This window comes from Leuciscus leuciscus, assembly GCF_965113295.1.
Source record: "Leuciscus leuciscus genome assembly, chromosome: 2".
Lineage (NCBI taxonomy): Eukaryota > Metazoa > Chordata > Actinopteri > Cypriniformes > Leuciscidae > Leuciscus > Leuciscus leuciscus.
In genome coordinates, this window is record NC_138726.1 from 42,330,873 (window position 1) to 42,348,527 (window position 17,655).

At 37.1% G+C, this 17,655-nt stretch overlaps 1 protein-coding gene across 1 annotated transcript in view; it reads right to left on the reverse strand.

The window, feature by feature from the left end:
- Nucleotides 1-17,655, reverse strand: part of ccdc102a (coiled-coil domain containing 102A) — a 60,211-nt gene that overhangs the window by 12,771 nt on the left and 29,785 nt on the right. Inside the window, exons 3-6 of the mRNA XM_082150194.1 lie at nt 16,074-16,291; nt 15,580-15,688; nt 12,847-12,963; nt 10,857-11,066 (exon numbers count right to left, since the gene is read on the reverse strand). Coding sequence (XP_082006320.1) covers nt 10,857-11,066; nt 12,847-12,963; nt 15,580-15,688; nt 16,074-16,291 — 654 coding nt within the window. The remainder of the gene's footprint in view (nt 1-10,856; nt 11,067-12,846; nt 12,964-15,579; nt 15,689-16,073; nt 16,292-17,655) is intronic.

Consider the following 17,655-nt stretch of genomic DNA (forward strand, 5'->3'; position numbering starts at 1 on the left):
TAATTTCACTTTAATGGCAATGTAGGTTATTAGTCAGTTATTGAAATGCCTTTTTTTTATGTCACTTTAGTCAATTCATTGGTATTTGACCAATTTTATTGTCTTTTGCTGCAAAACTAGCTAAGTCCATGCTTGTTTTCTGTGCAAAAACCACCTCTTTGGACAAGACATAGTAAACAGTTGTGCATCTAATTCAGGTCCAAGTGCCCACAGGGGATCCAGATTCAAACCGTGGTCTTTTCCAACAACACCATATCTCTCTTCAGTCACTCTTCACTGACCTTTCTGAATAAAAGTAAAAGGCTCAAAAATATAGTCAAAAATAATTCACACAGTACAACCATAATGACACAAAATGACAGCATACTTTATTGGATAACAACAAACAGAAAACTTTATACAATAACTACACCATAAACACTATGCTCAAAATAAAAAAATATAATGTACATTTAAAATGTAATAACCTATATAACATTATTAAGATATATAGAACCCCCTGGGAATTTTTTTGACTATATTTTTGAACCTTTTACCTTTATACTTTTATTCAGAAAGTGACTGGAGAGAGATAGGGTGTTTGGGAAACGACCGCGGGTCACATTAGAATCTGGATCCCCCTGTGAGCGCCTAAATACGGACGTGGCAGTAGTGATTTTGCAACTGTTTAATATGTCTTGTCCAAAGAGAGGATTATAGACATACAGGGATGGCCAGTATTTCAGATACATGTATTTAAATACTATTTTGTATTTTAAAGCCTTTGGAAAAAATCTAATGTAATTTGTATTTAAATACATTTCAATTTCAAAATACATAAAATACTTTTTGCCAGTCAACCGCTTTATCAGGGTATTGATTTTGTGCATCAACCAGTACAGACATTCACTAGCTCAGCATTGGATCAGCGATTTTTTTTGGAATAAGGTGAAAATGTCATGACCAATTCTACTTGTTGATTAAAGTTAAAATAGTGCATTATTCACTTCAGTTAACATGAAAGAATAAAAGAGCACAGACAAGTGGGAAAATAGCTTTAGCCAATCAGTCTTGACTGGTTGTTGATTTTTATCAACTAGCTTGTCAAATGTGTTTAAAACATTATATAAATTATATAAAGTGCGAATTGATGGAACTTTTTCTAAATCGTTTACATAGATAGGCCTATTTGTGGGGTAAGCAAATTTATCCGTGCAGCTTTTAGTGGGCTGGCAAAACAAACACTGAAGAATGATACCCCACAAAAATCTTCAGCTTTTAGTTTTATTGTACATAAAAAATAATAGAAAAGGGGTAAATAGTGTCAAATGAATCTAAATTAATTATAATTTTAAATTTTAGATACACTTTCTAATTTTAATAAACTTATAGAAACAAATACATTTTACATAAAATTACTTAAAAAGCATTTGACTACCTGCAACAAGAACAACAACAACAACAAAAAACTCAAGAGTTTGAAATTCAGTTTATGCTGTGGAATCAAAACTGATATTGAGAATTGTGAAACCATGATATTGTTACTGTGAAGACAAATTGAGATTTTGGTCATATCGCCCATCCATATTCTTTGCTAGATAGCAGAAAAGGTTCCCACAGTTTTACATACAGTATGAATTTTTTTAACAGTGTTCACCACAAGTAATAAACTACATTGTAACCAGAAATAAGTATATAAATGGCTGCTATTTTGCATAAGTTTATTTTGTAATTGCCAGAAAGAAAGAAAGAAAGAAAGAAAGAAAGAAAGAAAGAAAGAAAGAAAGAAAGAAAGAAAGAAAGAAAGAAAGAAAGAAAGAAAGAAAGAAAGAAAGAAAGAAAGAAAGAAAGAAAGAAAGAAAGAAAGAAAGAAAGAAAGAAAGAAAGAAAGAAAGAAAGAAAGAAAGGGCAGAGATGAGGTTAGGAATGAAAAGTCAGTAGGCCTATGTAGTTTCTTTATTCACTGCCAATTTCAGTTTCTATGCCAATTTCACATGTATTTTGTGTATTTTCAAAATACTGTATTTGTATTTAAATAAAAATTCACACAGTATTTTGTATTTGTATTTAAATAAAATGTTCCACAGAGTATTTTGTATTTTAATTTTAAATACATTTCCAATATATACACAGACACATTTTTTAGTTTCTTTTATTTTAGATTAATTATTTTACTATTCTTAATTATTATAACTTTTTAATTTCTTCTTAGGCAGTCTGTTCTGGGTTCAGTTCTGTTAATATATAACTAATAACTAATAATATAGAGAGTTCAATAACTGTTGTGATGAACCCAACGTTGTCTGTGGGGTAGCACATGCAGCACTACATACTGTCCCTGATCATGTCAGTCAGATCTTAACAGTCTGTTTGCAGATTGTTTTGTGAACTAGTCACAATGTGTTTTGTGAGGTTTTGCAAGAGGCTGTTTTGAAATATGGTGCTGCGTAAGCTAGATTTGACCAGAAAGCAAACCTGCCACCCTGAGTAAGCATTGATATTCATTTCACATGTGAAAATGTGTTTACATGTCTTGCAAAAAACAGTCCATTCCATCAGACATCAAAGTCCTACACCTGAAAGAAATAAAACTATCAATGTCACTCATCTAGCTTACAACATGTTTCGTGAAATGACAGATAGGTTAAAAAAAAGAAGCTCCTGAGGTCATGCAAAACAGTGAAATATTGTATGTGAAAGTAGAAAACTTCAAAGAAAAGATAGAGATTAGCATGAGAGGCATAAGGCAGAAACCATCTGAGAAGATGAAAAATACATGTTAAGTGGGAGGAAGGTAAAATTACAAATGACATCACATTAAAAAAAAGGAGCCTGTGATTTAACAGCCTTCTCCACTTAAAAGGTAAATTTTTCATCTGGGTAATTTGGGCCTAGCCATCTTTGGTGAGTGTTTTGAAACTGAAAGAAAGTGGAAGGCAAAAAGAGGGCTGGATGAATAAAACATGCCACGTCATGATGAATGATCTATGATGCTACAGAAATTTACTGCAGCAGAAGGAAATGGAAAGTGAGAAATGGAAACCTGGGATACGGGAACAGACACCTGATCAACACACACAGATTTACACGCATGGGAATACAACATGAGAATGTGAAGACAAAAAAAAAGACCTGGTCTAATAATATAAAGATGAATGCAAACAGACACATACGCACAGAGTAAATGAAAGCAGGGTGAGATTGTACAGCCGCATGGGGAAAGCTGTTAAATGTTTCAGATCCTGAAATGTGCTTAAACATGTGGCCCATTGCACTCAGAACACACACCTTGCCACGCACGACACAATCACCTCTTTCTGTCTCTCACTTCCACTCTAAAAGATCTGAAATACACAAATGCAGTCTTAGAATATTCTATTTCCTTTTCATTTTGCCTTTCATCGAGAGCAGAGAGACGAGAGCTTTTTGACGTGCTCACCAAATGGTGTGCATCGAGTGGCTCCAATGGCTGCCGCCCATGCAAAGCCAGCTATAAAAGCAGAAAAGCCTTTAGTTTGGAATATATAATATTAGTGAATTTTAGCTAAATAAATCAGTCAAACTATTTCGGTCCACTTTGCAGCTCTATGACATACAGTAGGTTTTATATAATTTCTGGAGCTTACAGCTAACCCGGGCTTTCTCACTCGCAGCCAAGAGCCAACATAAGAGAAAAAAAAAAGCAAACTCCACTCCTGGTTTGCATATAGTATATTGACATAAAGATGCCTCACACCCACATATCTAGTTATACAACCCAGCCATGATGGCAGAGATTATGTAATGCTCAGAAGAAATGATAAAGCTCAATATGTATTCTCATATGTAAGATGTAGTCATGCAGTCTGCAGTTAAAAGGGTCAATTGCCTGCTAATTTACTCTAGAATGTTCATTAACATTCACCAGCCTGAAAAACAATGAAAAAAGTTTCTTTTAAAATTCATAAAAAATATAAATGGCCCGAGAGGGATGGTGAAAATATACATAAAGTTAATGTTAATATAAAATACAATATATAATTATATAATTTATTATAATTTTTATTGAAACATAAACAAATGTCATATAAATGATTATATACAATGAATCTAATATAAACTAGAACAATGTCTTTTTAAAAAAAAATTGATCAACTATCTTTAACAAAGATGAATAAATACTGCAACAAATGTATTGCTCATTGTTAGTTAATGTTACTTAACAAATGGAACCTCATTGAAAAGTGTTACTCATAGATTTAAGAAAGATCTGGACAGGTAAAATAAGGTTGTGAATTGAAATCCACAGACTGGTGATCTATGATCTGAAGATTCCCTATTACTATGGTGTCCTCAAGTGCTGCTCCAGGGAAATGCCTCCATTTGGTTGCTTTACATAAGAAAGCATCTTGTAATGAACATAAACACTACACCTCTGTTACATGTTTCTTTACGTTCAAGTGCAGCTGGAATCCAGCACAAACCCCTGACCCTGCCTTACAGCTATCATTACAGCGGAGGATTAGATCAAGTCTAATAAGACAGCTAAGTGAGAGCACAGTCTGGGGAAGGGACGCCTCAGTCGATGGGAAAATGGGGGCGATGTAGGAGCTGCTAGAGCCATAATGGTTTCTCTGCCAGTTTGTGCCTTCCTAACACTATTTCTCTTGACAGACTGAAAGGATGATTCACTCACTCCAGTTTTATAGTGGGCAAAAACAGTGGGCCAGGAGCTATGATCAAACAGAGTCTGTGGCTCTTAGTGGCCCTGACCTGAGACCGAGGAACATGCAGTCCAACTGGCCAGGAAAATAGATGTGCCGTCTACAAATAGAATTTGCTGTGCCTTTCAAATGAATGGTGCTTTGTGGGCAAATCTACACAGCCTGAATCTAAATTTGAGTTCACCTTGGTGGTTTTAACATGCATCCTCCCAGACAGGGTCCAAAATTAACACTTGCTAAGTAAAGTAAACTCAGGAACTGCTAAATAATACAACCAGTAACACAATGAACCGTGCTGTTCGTCACAATTATGCAAAGAAATAATTCAATAATTCAAATTTAAATAATGAAATAAAAATATAATTCAATAATTATAACTTTTTTTTTATTTAAATGTATATATTTATTCAATATATTATTTAAAATGTTTTTGATGCCATAGGGAAAACATATTCCTGCAGCATTGCTGTAGCTCAAACATTAGGGCATGACTAGCAATGACAAGCTCATGGGTTTTATTCTGGACCCTGCTCACAGAGTAGTATAGATGTGGCATTTCACCCTTTTGCTTATCAGATTCAACTAAAGTCATGAATTTAGAATACCATTTAAGCACAGTTAAACAAAGCTTCATTGAAATGCCACACGATAGACACACACACACATAAAAACCACCATGACCCTGGGCTTGTGCTGGAGAGCCATGCTGGTAGTGTTTGTACACTGTTTTAGGGGTTCATGAGGCAAGCAAGAAAGGCCTCATTCGGACTACATAGCACCCCTCGAAACATCACATGACCATTAGCCCCGAGATCAGATTAAAGCCAGACTATTTCACCTGCTCTAGCCCCTCTCACTTTCCTTATTCAATCCTGAAGTTCCAATTACTTTTTCCTTTGCTTCCCTTCTGTCTCTCTCACTCTCCTGTCACCTCTTCCATTCATCCTCTCTGTCTCACCTTCATTACCTCCATGCAATTTCACAGTGCGGATCCATTGTCCTCTGTGATTGTATTGTCCAGCCGTCCATTTCTTCCCCCCTTTCACAATCTCTCTATTGTAAGTGAGATGAACACTGCACTCTTTTTCAGCACATTATCCTCATATTGTCATCCTCATCATTCTCTCTCACTCCTTTTTGCAGAAGGACTTCTGTTTAACCTTCATTTCACCTCCCCCACTTTTCCCTCCTGTCGGCCCTGAGAGAAGGCTTTTTTTGCTGACCGAGAGCTCTCTCGATAAAAAAAAAGAAAGAACCCAGACATCGGTATCAGAGCTGCTCAACCCTTACATGTCAATGTCTAGGCTTATACATCTTAATTTAAAATGATCTGAATCTTCAAATATGCAAATCTGGAAGAAGATTTCCCTTGAGTTCAGATCCTTGGATAATTTTTTTTTATGCATTCCACACATTTTCAACAGCACATTCCACACATAGATACGTACACCTTGTCGTTTGTCCCGTTTGGGTTAGACAGTGGGCTGTAGATCAGCAGTTATGGCATGTTGTCAGTGCTGGCTAACTGGGACATTGGCCTCAGTGGCTCATAAATAAGCCATAGCAGTAGGTGCAAATGGGTTCATTTAAACTCAGACCTGGCCTTATAGGGCTCTGCTGACTGGCGTGGAATCATGGGAGAAGTGACTAATGTGTGGACACAGTGTCATGCTCCCAACACATAGGAACTCTACTAACACAGCACACTGACAACAGCATTAGAGGGATAGTTCAACCAAAAGTGAAAAATCTGTCATCATTTACTTACTCTTATATGTCGTTTAAACCTGTATGACTTTCTTTCTTCTGCAGGAGACATCTGAAATAATTTTTTTTGGGTGAACTATCCCTGATCAGTGTTGTTATTATTAAAAACAATTATTTAAAAAAATCTATAATAATAATAATAATAATAATTATTATTATTATTATTATTATTATTATTATTATTTAAATTCATTAACTGTAATTAAGCTGAAATATTAGATGAAAAAAATGACAGAAATTTGAAATGTTGCTGAAATAAAATTGTAATAAAAGTTTGTTGAGCTACAATAACAAACTGAAATAAAAATAAAGTTAAGTAGAAGTAAATTAAAATGAATTGAAATAAAAACTGAACATTTAAAAAAAAAAGCTCATTCAAATATTTTTAAAAATACCATAATAGTATATAAATAATACTCAAATAACACAGACTTCGGTTTATTAATGTAAACCACCAAGGTGTGTGTATATTTTGATTGTCAATATCTAAATGCAGTTTAAAGTATTTTGCTCTGCTGTGCTGTTTGGTTGAGCGGTCTGACATGTAAATTTCAGACTCAATAAAGTGCATGAGTTTGGGCTGGGAAACTTGTATGGAAAAAGTTATTTTCCAAATCCTTTTTTTGTAGCTACTGGTGCAAAAATAACACACTTCACATTTAACCTCTTGCATTGCATAAAAATGGAATAAATCATAAACATTTCTAAGGACAAAGTTAGATGAATGAGAGCTGGCAAATGGTGATGGATGAAAAATAAAAAAGAAGGAGAGAAAAATGTGCAATAAGTTAAGGGCGACCCCTATGAGAAAAACACAGCAGGCCCAAATGGAAAACCTCTGGAGAAGCAGCCCAGAAACTGAAAGGCAAGACAATTCATTTCACACTGGCTTACTCCAGATGTAGCACACTAGAGAAGCTAATTTATACACACACACACACACACACACACACACACACACACACTCTGATTCATTTGCAGCTTCCAAAACCAGAGATGCAAATCAGAGCACATGGGCTCCCACATTGGCCGTCGATACTGTTTACCGCATTTCCATCAGAAAGTAGGAGCAACAACAGCAGATGAGCGGCCAATATAGGCTCATTAATCATTGTGATTTGTGAATGAACTCGCTCGCTACACCATCAGAGCAGGAGGCATAAACACCTGTGTGGAGGAGCAAGTGGCTGGCCAGATGTTGCAGGAGTTTAAGGAGAGGCAGACTGTTGAACAGAACGTGAAGAACACATCTGTATATGCAGAAAATTCGAGACAGGACACTTGTTTTCCATTATCCTCAAAATCTTTAGACTTAAATTATTATGATTAACTGCTTGAAAAAAATTTTGTAGACAATGTAAATTGTGTCTTTTTTAAAAACATTATTATATACCGGTTATTATAATATAATTATATATAATAATAATATGTATTACTGTTTAAAACTTTTCAATTGATTTAAACAGTTTACAATGTAACCAATTATTTATTTCACGAGACAATTTCTATACTTCTATTTGTGTTATTCTATAGTTAAAAAAAATTATGATATAACAATGATTTATATACTTATGCATTATAGTGCTGGTCAAAGGGCTTTACAAATCAGAATATAAAAGCATAAATTAAATCATTAAAATAAATATGTAAATGTTAACTGTGCCTAAATATTTTTATATAATAATTACAAAAATGATTTAACTTTCTGTACAGAACTTTTTAATAACGATTCAGTTTCTCAAAAATCTCAATTTTTCCAATACCTCGAAATGTTATACTCACAACTATATGGAATATGACTTTACTGTTGCCTTTATTAGTATTTTATAACATTCTACATTTTATAACATATTGCAATATGTTTGGTAAAACATTTGACTAGAAATGTGAATGATCTGTAGAGAGAGAAATGAACAAAAAAATAAAAATGAGTGAGAGAGAGAGACTGAAAAAGTATGGTATTAAACTGACCTCTAGAAAGACAAACTTCTCTTTGATCCGAGAGCAAAGAGACAGACTTTAACTCCAGTTCAAAGCTAGTCTACTCTAGACTCAACAAACCCTTTAGGAATAGGGAAAAAAAAACCTGTGCAGCCTGTTTTGCCAATGTTCCTCCATCTGGATGGAGGCCTAATCATTTTATTCGTGTTTGTTGAAACACAAGCGTCATCATGTATTAGCCCCACACAAACATGCTTTGAAGTTTGTAAGAGGTCACGGTCCCAAACAAAAACCAGTCCCTGATCAAAACAAACGCACACAAAAAAACAAGAGCGACAACACCAGAACCAATAGCAGAATCTCCACCTGCACGATTCACCTGGAGCCTTTTTGATGTGTGTGTGTGTGATGTGCCGACCTGCAGCTGTGTTTGTACACGCACCGCTGTCTCAGTCAGACTGAGTTCTGACTGAGCCTCGGCCAACCTGATGAATCCCTTTCGAATCAGCGTGTAGCCTTCCAGATGGGCACCAGACAGCATGTTACAAAGGGCCGTGATTCAGGCCTTTAAGCAGGGATATTCAATTAAACTTTACATTTTTATATTTCCTTCTTAAGAAGAAAAAAAAAGATCATTTGCATGCTAATAGGAAATCTCTTGTGAGATGAATGACAGGGCTTAAGGGTTTTATATATATATATACAAGAAGTCTCTTATGTTCACCAAGGCTGCATTTATTTGATTAAAGATTCAGTAAAAACAGCAATATTTCGAAATATTATTACTATAAAAAAAAAGTTTCCTATTTTCATTTATATTTTTTAAAATGTCATTTATTCCTGTGATTCTTGTGAATTTTCAGCATTATTACTCCAGTCTTCAGAGTCACATGATCCTTCAGAAATCATTCTAATATGCTGATTTGGTGTTCAAGAAACATTTCTTATTATTATCAGTGTTAAAAACAGTGATGCTTAATATTTTTGTGGAAACCCTGATACATTTTTTTCAGGATTCTTTGATAAATAGAAAATTCAAAAGAAATGCATTTATATGTAAAAGTCAAGTCGCACACAAACACACTATATAAATATATTCACTATAGAAATTTCCAAGATTTCATTAACTTGCATAACTTTCCCACTCCTACAAATCTCAATTAAATTGTCTGACATTTCCTAGTTTTCCATGACTCTGGGAACCCTGCCTTCAGTACAAAGACGCAACTAATGAGTGATCAAATCAATATTTCATCTCTTGTAGGGATGGCAAACACCAGAAAAATCACACACACAGGAAGTAGCCACTGAGTCCCATTCCCAATATTCTGCACATACTGGGTTTAACAGCAAATATGACAGTATACATCAATCTACGGGTGAGAGTCGAAGGAAACGTGGGAGAAAGTGAGAAAGCGGCTGGAGCGGAATATGATTTCAGTATCAATCACACTTTGTTCTTTTTGTCAGTGATGGTGCATCGTCCTCAGTGCGCCGTGGCCTGTTTCTCCGCTCCTGTCCTCATCGATCCATTTGCTTCAACAGCTCCTGAGCAAGCTCATCAATCTCTCTGTGTTTCTCTCCCAGACTGCAGGCCGCCGGCCACTATCAGGACATCACTCGTGTGGGAATGTGCAACAGCATGTGGACACATACACACACACACACACACACGCACACACGCATGCGCAACACCATTCTCAGATGGCCATATGTTGTGCATTTAACAAATAAGCCAACACATTGAGCCTCGCATGCAGGGATTACATGTCCATTTCCTGGCACAATATCCCTATTCCCTTGACACTGGATTAATTGACATGCTACGCTCACTCTTAACCCCTTTCACTCAGTTCCTTTCCCTTTAGCATACCTCTGGCCTCTAAAACAACTCACTCTGCTCATATTCATCTTTCCCTCTTCACCGCTCTCTTTAAATCTTTCCTACTTTCTAGGCAGAAGTGTAAGAGCAGGTGAGCGAGTGATTTACAGCGTATATATGAGGGGCGCTTTGGATCACTTCATAAATCTCTGGCTGCGCTAATGGTCGCTCATAAGAGCCCTGGCCATAAGTGTCTGGATTTCCTGACACACTACTTTAATAGAGCCTCACCAGCATCTTACAAACACACACACACACTGAACGACTTTCTCAGCACAGCCAATATACAACATGAGACGTCCATCAAAACTGCATGGCAGCTATTGCGCACATCCACTGTCTTGCAGAACAGGGCGCACGCCTCTCAGCACAGGATCTGATGGATATGGCCTCTTTACGTCAGTGACACTGCCTGGATTTATTGCAGGAAGAGGCTCAGATACTTTGCAAACTGCCACCACACCTCATCCATCTCTCATATGCTGTTATAGTAGAATCTGAGCTGATGCTGAGATGTTGAGAAATGCTTACTTATGTAGGGTTGTGATTATTTGTGTGAGGTTACTGCGCTCTCCTTCACTCACCTTGTTCCTCTCAAACAGCTCACACTGGATGGTCTTGAGGTCAGTGTCCAGGGCGCTGGCGGCCTGCCTGCGCTTGCGTGCCAGCTGCTCCTCCAGGTCCTCCATCTGGGTGCGCAGCTTTTTGTTTTCCCTCTCCAGAGCCAGCTTTTCCGTCTCCAGCCGCTCCCGACGACCCCACTCTGCTGCATTCTCCACCTGCAGACGCTCCATCTGCACATACACACATACATTCAGTAAGACAGGAGCGAGGAAAGAGAGAGAGAGAGAGAGACATAACACAATAGAAAACAAAATATTTGAGGACAATGATAAAGTAAATTTGAATGTAAAGCTATTCCTAACATGTACAAACTTCCCATTAGCAAAACATTTTAGCACAACAAGATAAAAAAGATGCATCACCATTTGATGATCACCATCATGCATCAACAATATTTACTAAATGTAAATATTCACAATGGTATAATATTTTACCAAATATTCAAACGCAGTGACTAATACATTACCTGGAGTGTAGGTTGATTTGATTTAAGTATGTTTGGGGTCTGATGCTGAAAGAAGTCTCTTAGGCTCACCAAGACTGCATTTATTTGATCAAAAATACAGTAAATACAGTATATAAATAGTTTAAATAGTAGGAATATTGTAAAAAAAAAAAAAAAAAAAAACTTTATTCAGGATACTTTGATGAATAGAAAGTTTAGATTTATTTGATAATTATATAAATAACTTTTGGTCAATTTAATGTCCCCTTGCTGAATAAAATTATTAATTTCTTAAAAATAATGAAACCTTTGAACAGTCTTTTTGTTCTTTCTTTAGTATCTTTAGTTTATTTTCTTCATTACAGAATGCTTCTACTTTAGTGATATTCTTAGGTCAACTTGCTGCATGTTTGAGATTTACCCAAATTTGGATCTAACCTTTTTGAAATCAACTGGAAGGGTGTTTTTGCATATCCTGTTTTTACAATTTTATTTTTCAATCTGTTAAATTCAGTAAATAAATACTTCATAAAAACTGTTTTGGATAAATATGTCAAGCTTAATTTGTTTAATTAATTTGTTAATTAGTTAAATTCTTTTCACTTGGAAAATCCACACAAAAAAGGTTATGCAAGTTTGGGTTCCCAAACCTTACCTTTTTTTCGTTAAGCATTAGAACAATTTGTATCGTAAAAGCATTATACAAATCATTTTGACTGTGTTTTTTTTTTTTTTTTTTTTACATACTAAAATTCCTGAAAACTACTAAAGCATATACTGTGTGCAGAACTCTAAGTATATAAAATATGGAGACACAGCATTTCCCATGTGTATACCCATAATCAGGAAGGACTAATGTGTATGCTGCATTAGCACACAGGACTACTATTACCCCAGAATGTTGTTGAACTAAGTGAAGGGCTCTCCACGATTTCCCAGTTCTGACCTGCCGCTAAAAGCAGTTTAATGGGAAACCATTTCTCCTAGATTCACCTTAAGTGCTGGCTGACTTTCATACCCCAAACTAATCATTAATATTTCTATAATGTCATTTGACTGCTGAGACGAGGCAGTGCCAGTGAAATGCCTCGATTCCTGAGGGCAGAGATGAAGGGAGGTCACCGTGGGATTTTGGAGATGAGGGGACACAGCGGATCTGAGCCGACACACAGGAGTGGCGGCGCGCTTTAAGGGGCGCATCAAAGTGCAAAATGTCACTCTCTCCTGCCAGGTTCATCTCAGCAACACCCCGCTGATAACACTGCATGCTGGGAATGTGTTAGAGAGCAGCGTTCTGTCATTACGCCAGCCTGACTAACAGAGGGATGTGGTGTTTGGTGCCGTGCTAGTCGAAATGCAGGAGAGATAGCAGATGGATGTTTAAAGCCCTGAGGGTGTTTAACTTTGATGTAGATCACAGTGAGTCCTGGGGGGACACCGAACCGGCTGCCCCATGCAGAACAATGCAGCATGGGTAGGACACAGCAAAAGTACATGCGTTTCACCTCTGTACGGAGCTCTGCCAGTTTCTTGTCCATGCTGGTGCGAGCTCCCAGCTCGTCCTCCAGATCTTCCGACATGCGGCCCAGCTCGTCCTGATGCACCTCCTTCAAAAAATTGAGCTGCAAAAGAAACGGTGTCATTTAAGTTCATCTCTGAAATTATGATCTGAAGTAAAGCTTCCCCTTGCTTTGTCGGAGAATATCTAGGTACTCAAATAAAGTACACAGCCTAACTACACCAAACTATGCAGTGCTCTGAAGATGTCATTGGTATTCAAAAAGATTTTACATTCTGATTGTGAAGGAGTCTGGTTTTTAACCTCATTTCACATTTGATGAAACTCTGTGAAACTGCACTCATTTAACACGGCTTGTACTGACATTCTGTGGCAATACGGTCTAGCACATTTGCCATTAAGCGAGAGGGACGCTATGGTCAAAGTCTGATCGTTCTACAGCGTCTCGCACTCGGCATACTGTGACTCAAACGCAGTGATTAACATTCGCAGCAGGTCGTGAGCTCACACAGCTGGGCTGGGGACAGGCAGCTCATCTATTAAACTACTGAGTGTAGCGTGCACACTCTTCCTACTCATCATCTCATGGTATTCATGCACATCCTTACAGGTTGAAGTTATTAAAAAGAGAAGCACATCTCTTCCTACTCATCATCTCTCCACTATATGCCTGTGATGAGGTCTAGGTGTATGATGATGAATCAGTCCCTTATTCTCTCTATGGAAGGCTTGTATTGAGAGTGAAAGTTTCCCTGGGCCCAATCAGTGTGTCTGTCTTTCATAAAATTGCCTGACTGAAAGACATCCTAAGCAGGAGTCTCATCATTCATGAACAATGCCAGACCGTCTGGTTCATGGGTAACAACTGCCCCCTGGTGGTATTCTTATGTACAATATCAGTCAAAGTTTGGATACAATTATTCAAATATAAAAAATATATGCAGTTATAGTATAATATAATATGTATAATAGTAGTACTTATATAAACATAATTTTGTGTTATACTATAAAATATCAAGTTTAACTCGTATCATTTTTGCTTATATAAAATACACAAGTTGGGTCTACATTATGTAGTTGGGTCTACATTACGTAATTATTTATTACAAAAAATAAATAAAGTGTAGGAAAAGCAACCTAAATGTTGCCAGCATACATGTGAACTCCTTAAAAAAAGCATCCCAAGTGGATACACCTTATGTTTTTATTAATTAATTTTTTGTATTAAATAGTTCATTTTAAATAGTTTATTTTATACTTTTCATGACTTTGTTATTCTTTTCCACATTTTAGGAGATGGTCCTCACTGCAGAACATGAAATCCACGGGGAGGAGTCGGATCTAGATCCAACTCCTCCCACCTTACATATACCTAAACCTACCCATCTCCACCCCCTGATCCCTAAACCTACCCCTAAACCTACCCATCTCCACCCCTTAATCCCTAAACCTACCCCTAAACCTACCCATCTCCACCCCTTAATCCCTAAACCCACCCCTAAACCTACCAATCTCCACCCCTTATATCTGGATCCAACTCCGCCCCCCGGATCTCGTGTTCTGCATTGAGGTGCTACTGCATTTTAGAATAAAATGAAGAACAAGTAGGTGTGTCCAACTTTTTGACTGTTTCCCCTTTTTTTATTATGAATTTGAAGCAGGAATGACTATGTATGGAGGATCCGTGACTTACATTTACATTTACATTTACATTTATGCATTTGGCAGACGCTTTTATCCAAAGCGACTTACATTGCATTATCCTATACATTTATACATAGGTATGTGCAATCCCCTGGGATCGAACCCACAACCTTGCGTTGTTAACGCAATGCTCTTACCACTGACTTATAAGGAAGAATATGATATCTGAAACTCAGAAGGTGAAGTCCAGGGGTTTTGATGAACAGGCCTTGCATTCTTCCTATTGATTAGAGCTCTCACTATAAATTGTGGAAAATTGGAGAAAAGGCCAAGGATTTCTTGCTCTTTTTACACGAAAGTGCTGGAGATCAGTTCCTCATGAGAATACCACGTGTTAGTGTTCTGGCTTCAGTATTTTATTTGTTATATTTGTAAATCAAATACAATTTAAAAATAAGAAACACAGCGTTGAAGCCAGAATACTAATGTTCACAATTAAGGCTCAGCAATTTATGTCTTGACTTGATGCCCGTAAAGCAAAAATAAATTGCTTAAAATACCAATACCAATCGATGAAGCCAACTAAACTAAATGCTCCACAGCTGCTACAAAACTATTTGGCTTTTGATAGTGACTTATTGCAAGTTGCTGAAGAATAACTGTCATAATACACTACATGCAGTAGAGTTGGGGTGATCTAGCCAAAGAAAAATATATATAATGTTTTTCCACCCAACCTTTTGACAATATTCAATGTATATCTCAATATTTATGCAACTGCATTGAAATGGCTTTTTTTCAATCAAAGAAAAATCACTTGCTACCTAACAGTCACTGTTGATCAGTAGATTCAGGGTATTAATGCACAGTATAAATCTAGTTAAAAGTAATCAAGACATTTTTCCACACTATTTGTCACTAAATGACTACAAAGAAAGTTCGTAATGTTGCTTGACTTTATATCACCAGCAAAATAATTGCAAACATATGAAGAATATTCTACATATCATTCATCCCTAATATGCACACCAGTTTAAGTGTTAAAAAAAAGTGTTATGTTGCTTATGTTCCTCACCTGTTTTACAGCCTCTTGTTTGCTCTTGTTCAGTTCTTCATATTTGAGTTTCCATTGGCTCAGCTCTGCCTCTAGCTTCTCAATGTTCTTAATGAGTGTGTGTTTATCTCTGAGAGAGAGAGAGAGAGAGAGAGAGAGAGAGAGAGGCATGATAGCTTAACATGCACAGCACAGGCCAGATCATCAACATCATCATGACAGGGTGAAGGCAAATCTAAATAGATTGTTCTCAAAACATCTGGTCTTCTGAGATGCCTCCAGTAGGTGAATTTTAAAGTCAACATAGATATATCCTTCACCAGTCTATGATGAGTGCAATTCAGTGGTTAGTTCAAATAATTTTTATTATCAGTTATCCTTGGCAGTGAAGGATACAACTATGTTAACCCTGTAATTGTTATGTGAAACTCCATGATTCTAAAGGCCTTTGATTTCATTTGTTGAGTTCTGGTCTGTTGGCATGCATTGTTGCCACCTGGACAATGATCACTTACTCTCTTTCTTTCAGCAGGACTTTCTGGGACTCATCCAGGCGTAGCTGGAGAACATTGAGCTTGCTGGAGTCCTCCTCCAGGGAAGCCAGATCCTCCCACAGCAGTCTGCTCCGGTCCTGCCGACTGAGAACTGAGCGCAAGCTACTGGCACTGCGAACGTCCCATGAGTCTGGAGCCTCTGACTTCGCCCTGAGAAGAGCCTCCAATAACTCCACCTCCTGAAAGAAAGAAAGAAAGAAAGAAAGAAAGAAAGAAAGAAAGAAAGAAAGAAAGAAAGAAAGAAAGAAAGAAAGAAAGAAAGAAAGAAAGAAAGAAAGGGTTGCAGATGTTCAAAAGATGCCAAAATGGAGTGGTTGCATGACAAGCCCTCATCCTCGAAAAACAAGAAAATAAAAAGTAGAACCCAGAAATCGAGTTATCTTACACAGGGATAAACAAGGGGAGAGTGATATTTTAACTTAAAATTACATTAAGTTCTTATAGAAAGTTTTAAGTTTACTTTTGTACAATAAACAATTCTGATACTGCCAATCAATGTCCAAAGTAAAACCTGGGTTGTGAAGCAAAACCATCTGAGAACCGCTGTCTAAGTCAATGTTTCAAGACAAAGAAAACAAATTGAAAACAAACAAAAAAACAAAAAAACAAAGACTTTCATGCTTTTGTTTTCTCCTTATTAAACCAAACCACAGAAGAGGCGTTTTGTCTGTCATCCACATAACAAATATCACATTGCACCTTTCCTTTATTTCCTTTGTGCATGGATGAAATTCACAAGCTCTTTGGAGGAATAATAAAAAACGGCTTTACAGTTCAGTGCACCATCCTTTCTCTTTCCTTCCTACACACTGTAGGGATTACATATCAAAGACATGGGCCCCAGGATACAGACATGAGACACTAAACTTGCTGCCAACTTCCTACGATCCCAGAAAGGCCACAGTTCAGTAACTGCACTAAAAGTGCAATGACACTTCCCTACCACCAGGGGGAACCAAACGCATACAAATAGAGATCATTGAGTTCCACATGTGGAAGCACTCAGCATGCCTGTGTGGAAACAGATCAGGAAATGGGATGGTATCAAACAATCCAGTGAGAATCAGACTAAGCTAACTAGTATTTGTTTACTTAGCTAAGATTGAATGAGGGTGCCTGATCCTACTTCAGAAAAGGTCCATGTCTCTGTGCTGAACAATAAAAAAAGAAGAAGCAAAAACACTTTTGTATTCAGCAGGTAATTGTCACCGTTTACAGGAACCAGAGAGACTCTTGAGCTATCTAGGCTACCCCCTGTTGATATCTGTGCAGAAATATACATCCATCATGCTCAAAACTCTGAAGGTCAATCTGACACTAGTGACATTTATTTTTCCGTCCCTCTCTCTGTTGGTGCGTCGTCTTTGCAAACCAAAAAAAGAGGTGAACATTTGTTTGAGGGGTAATTCTTTTGAAAGATTAGTTAAAAACACTAAGGAAATAACGGACATGCTCAAACGAGTCTAGGAATGAAAAAGGGGTTTCTGGGTAGTGGGAACTGGTGCGGTACCCCTGGCTGTGGCCCCATGGGGGGTTGTGCTGG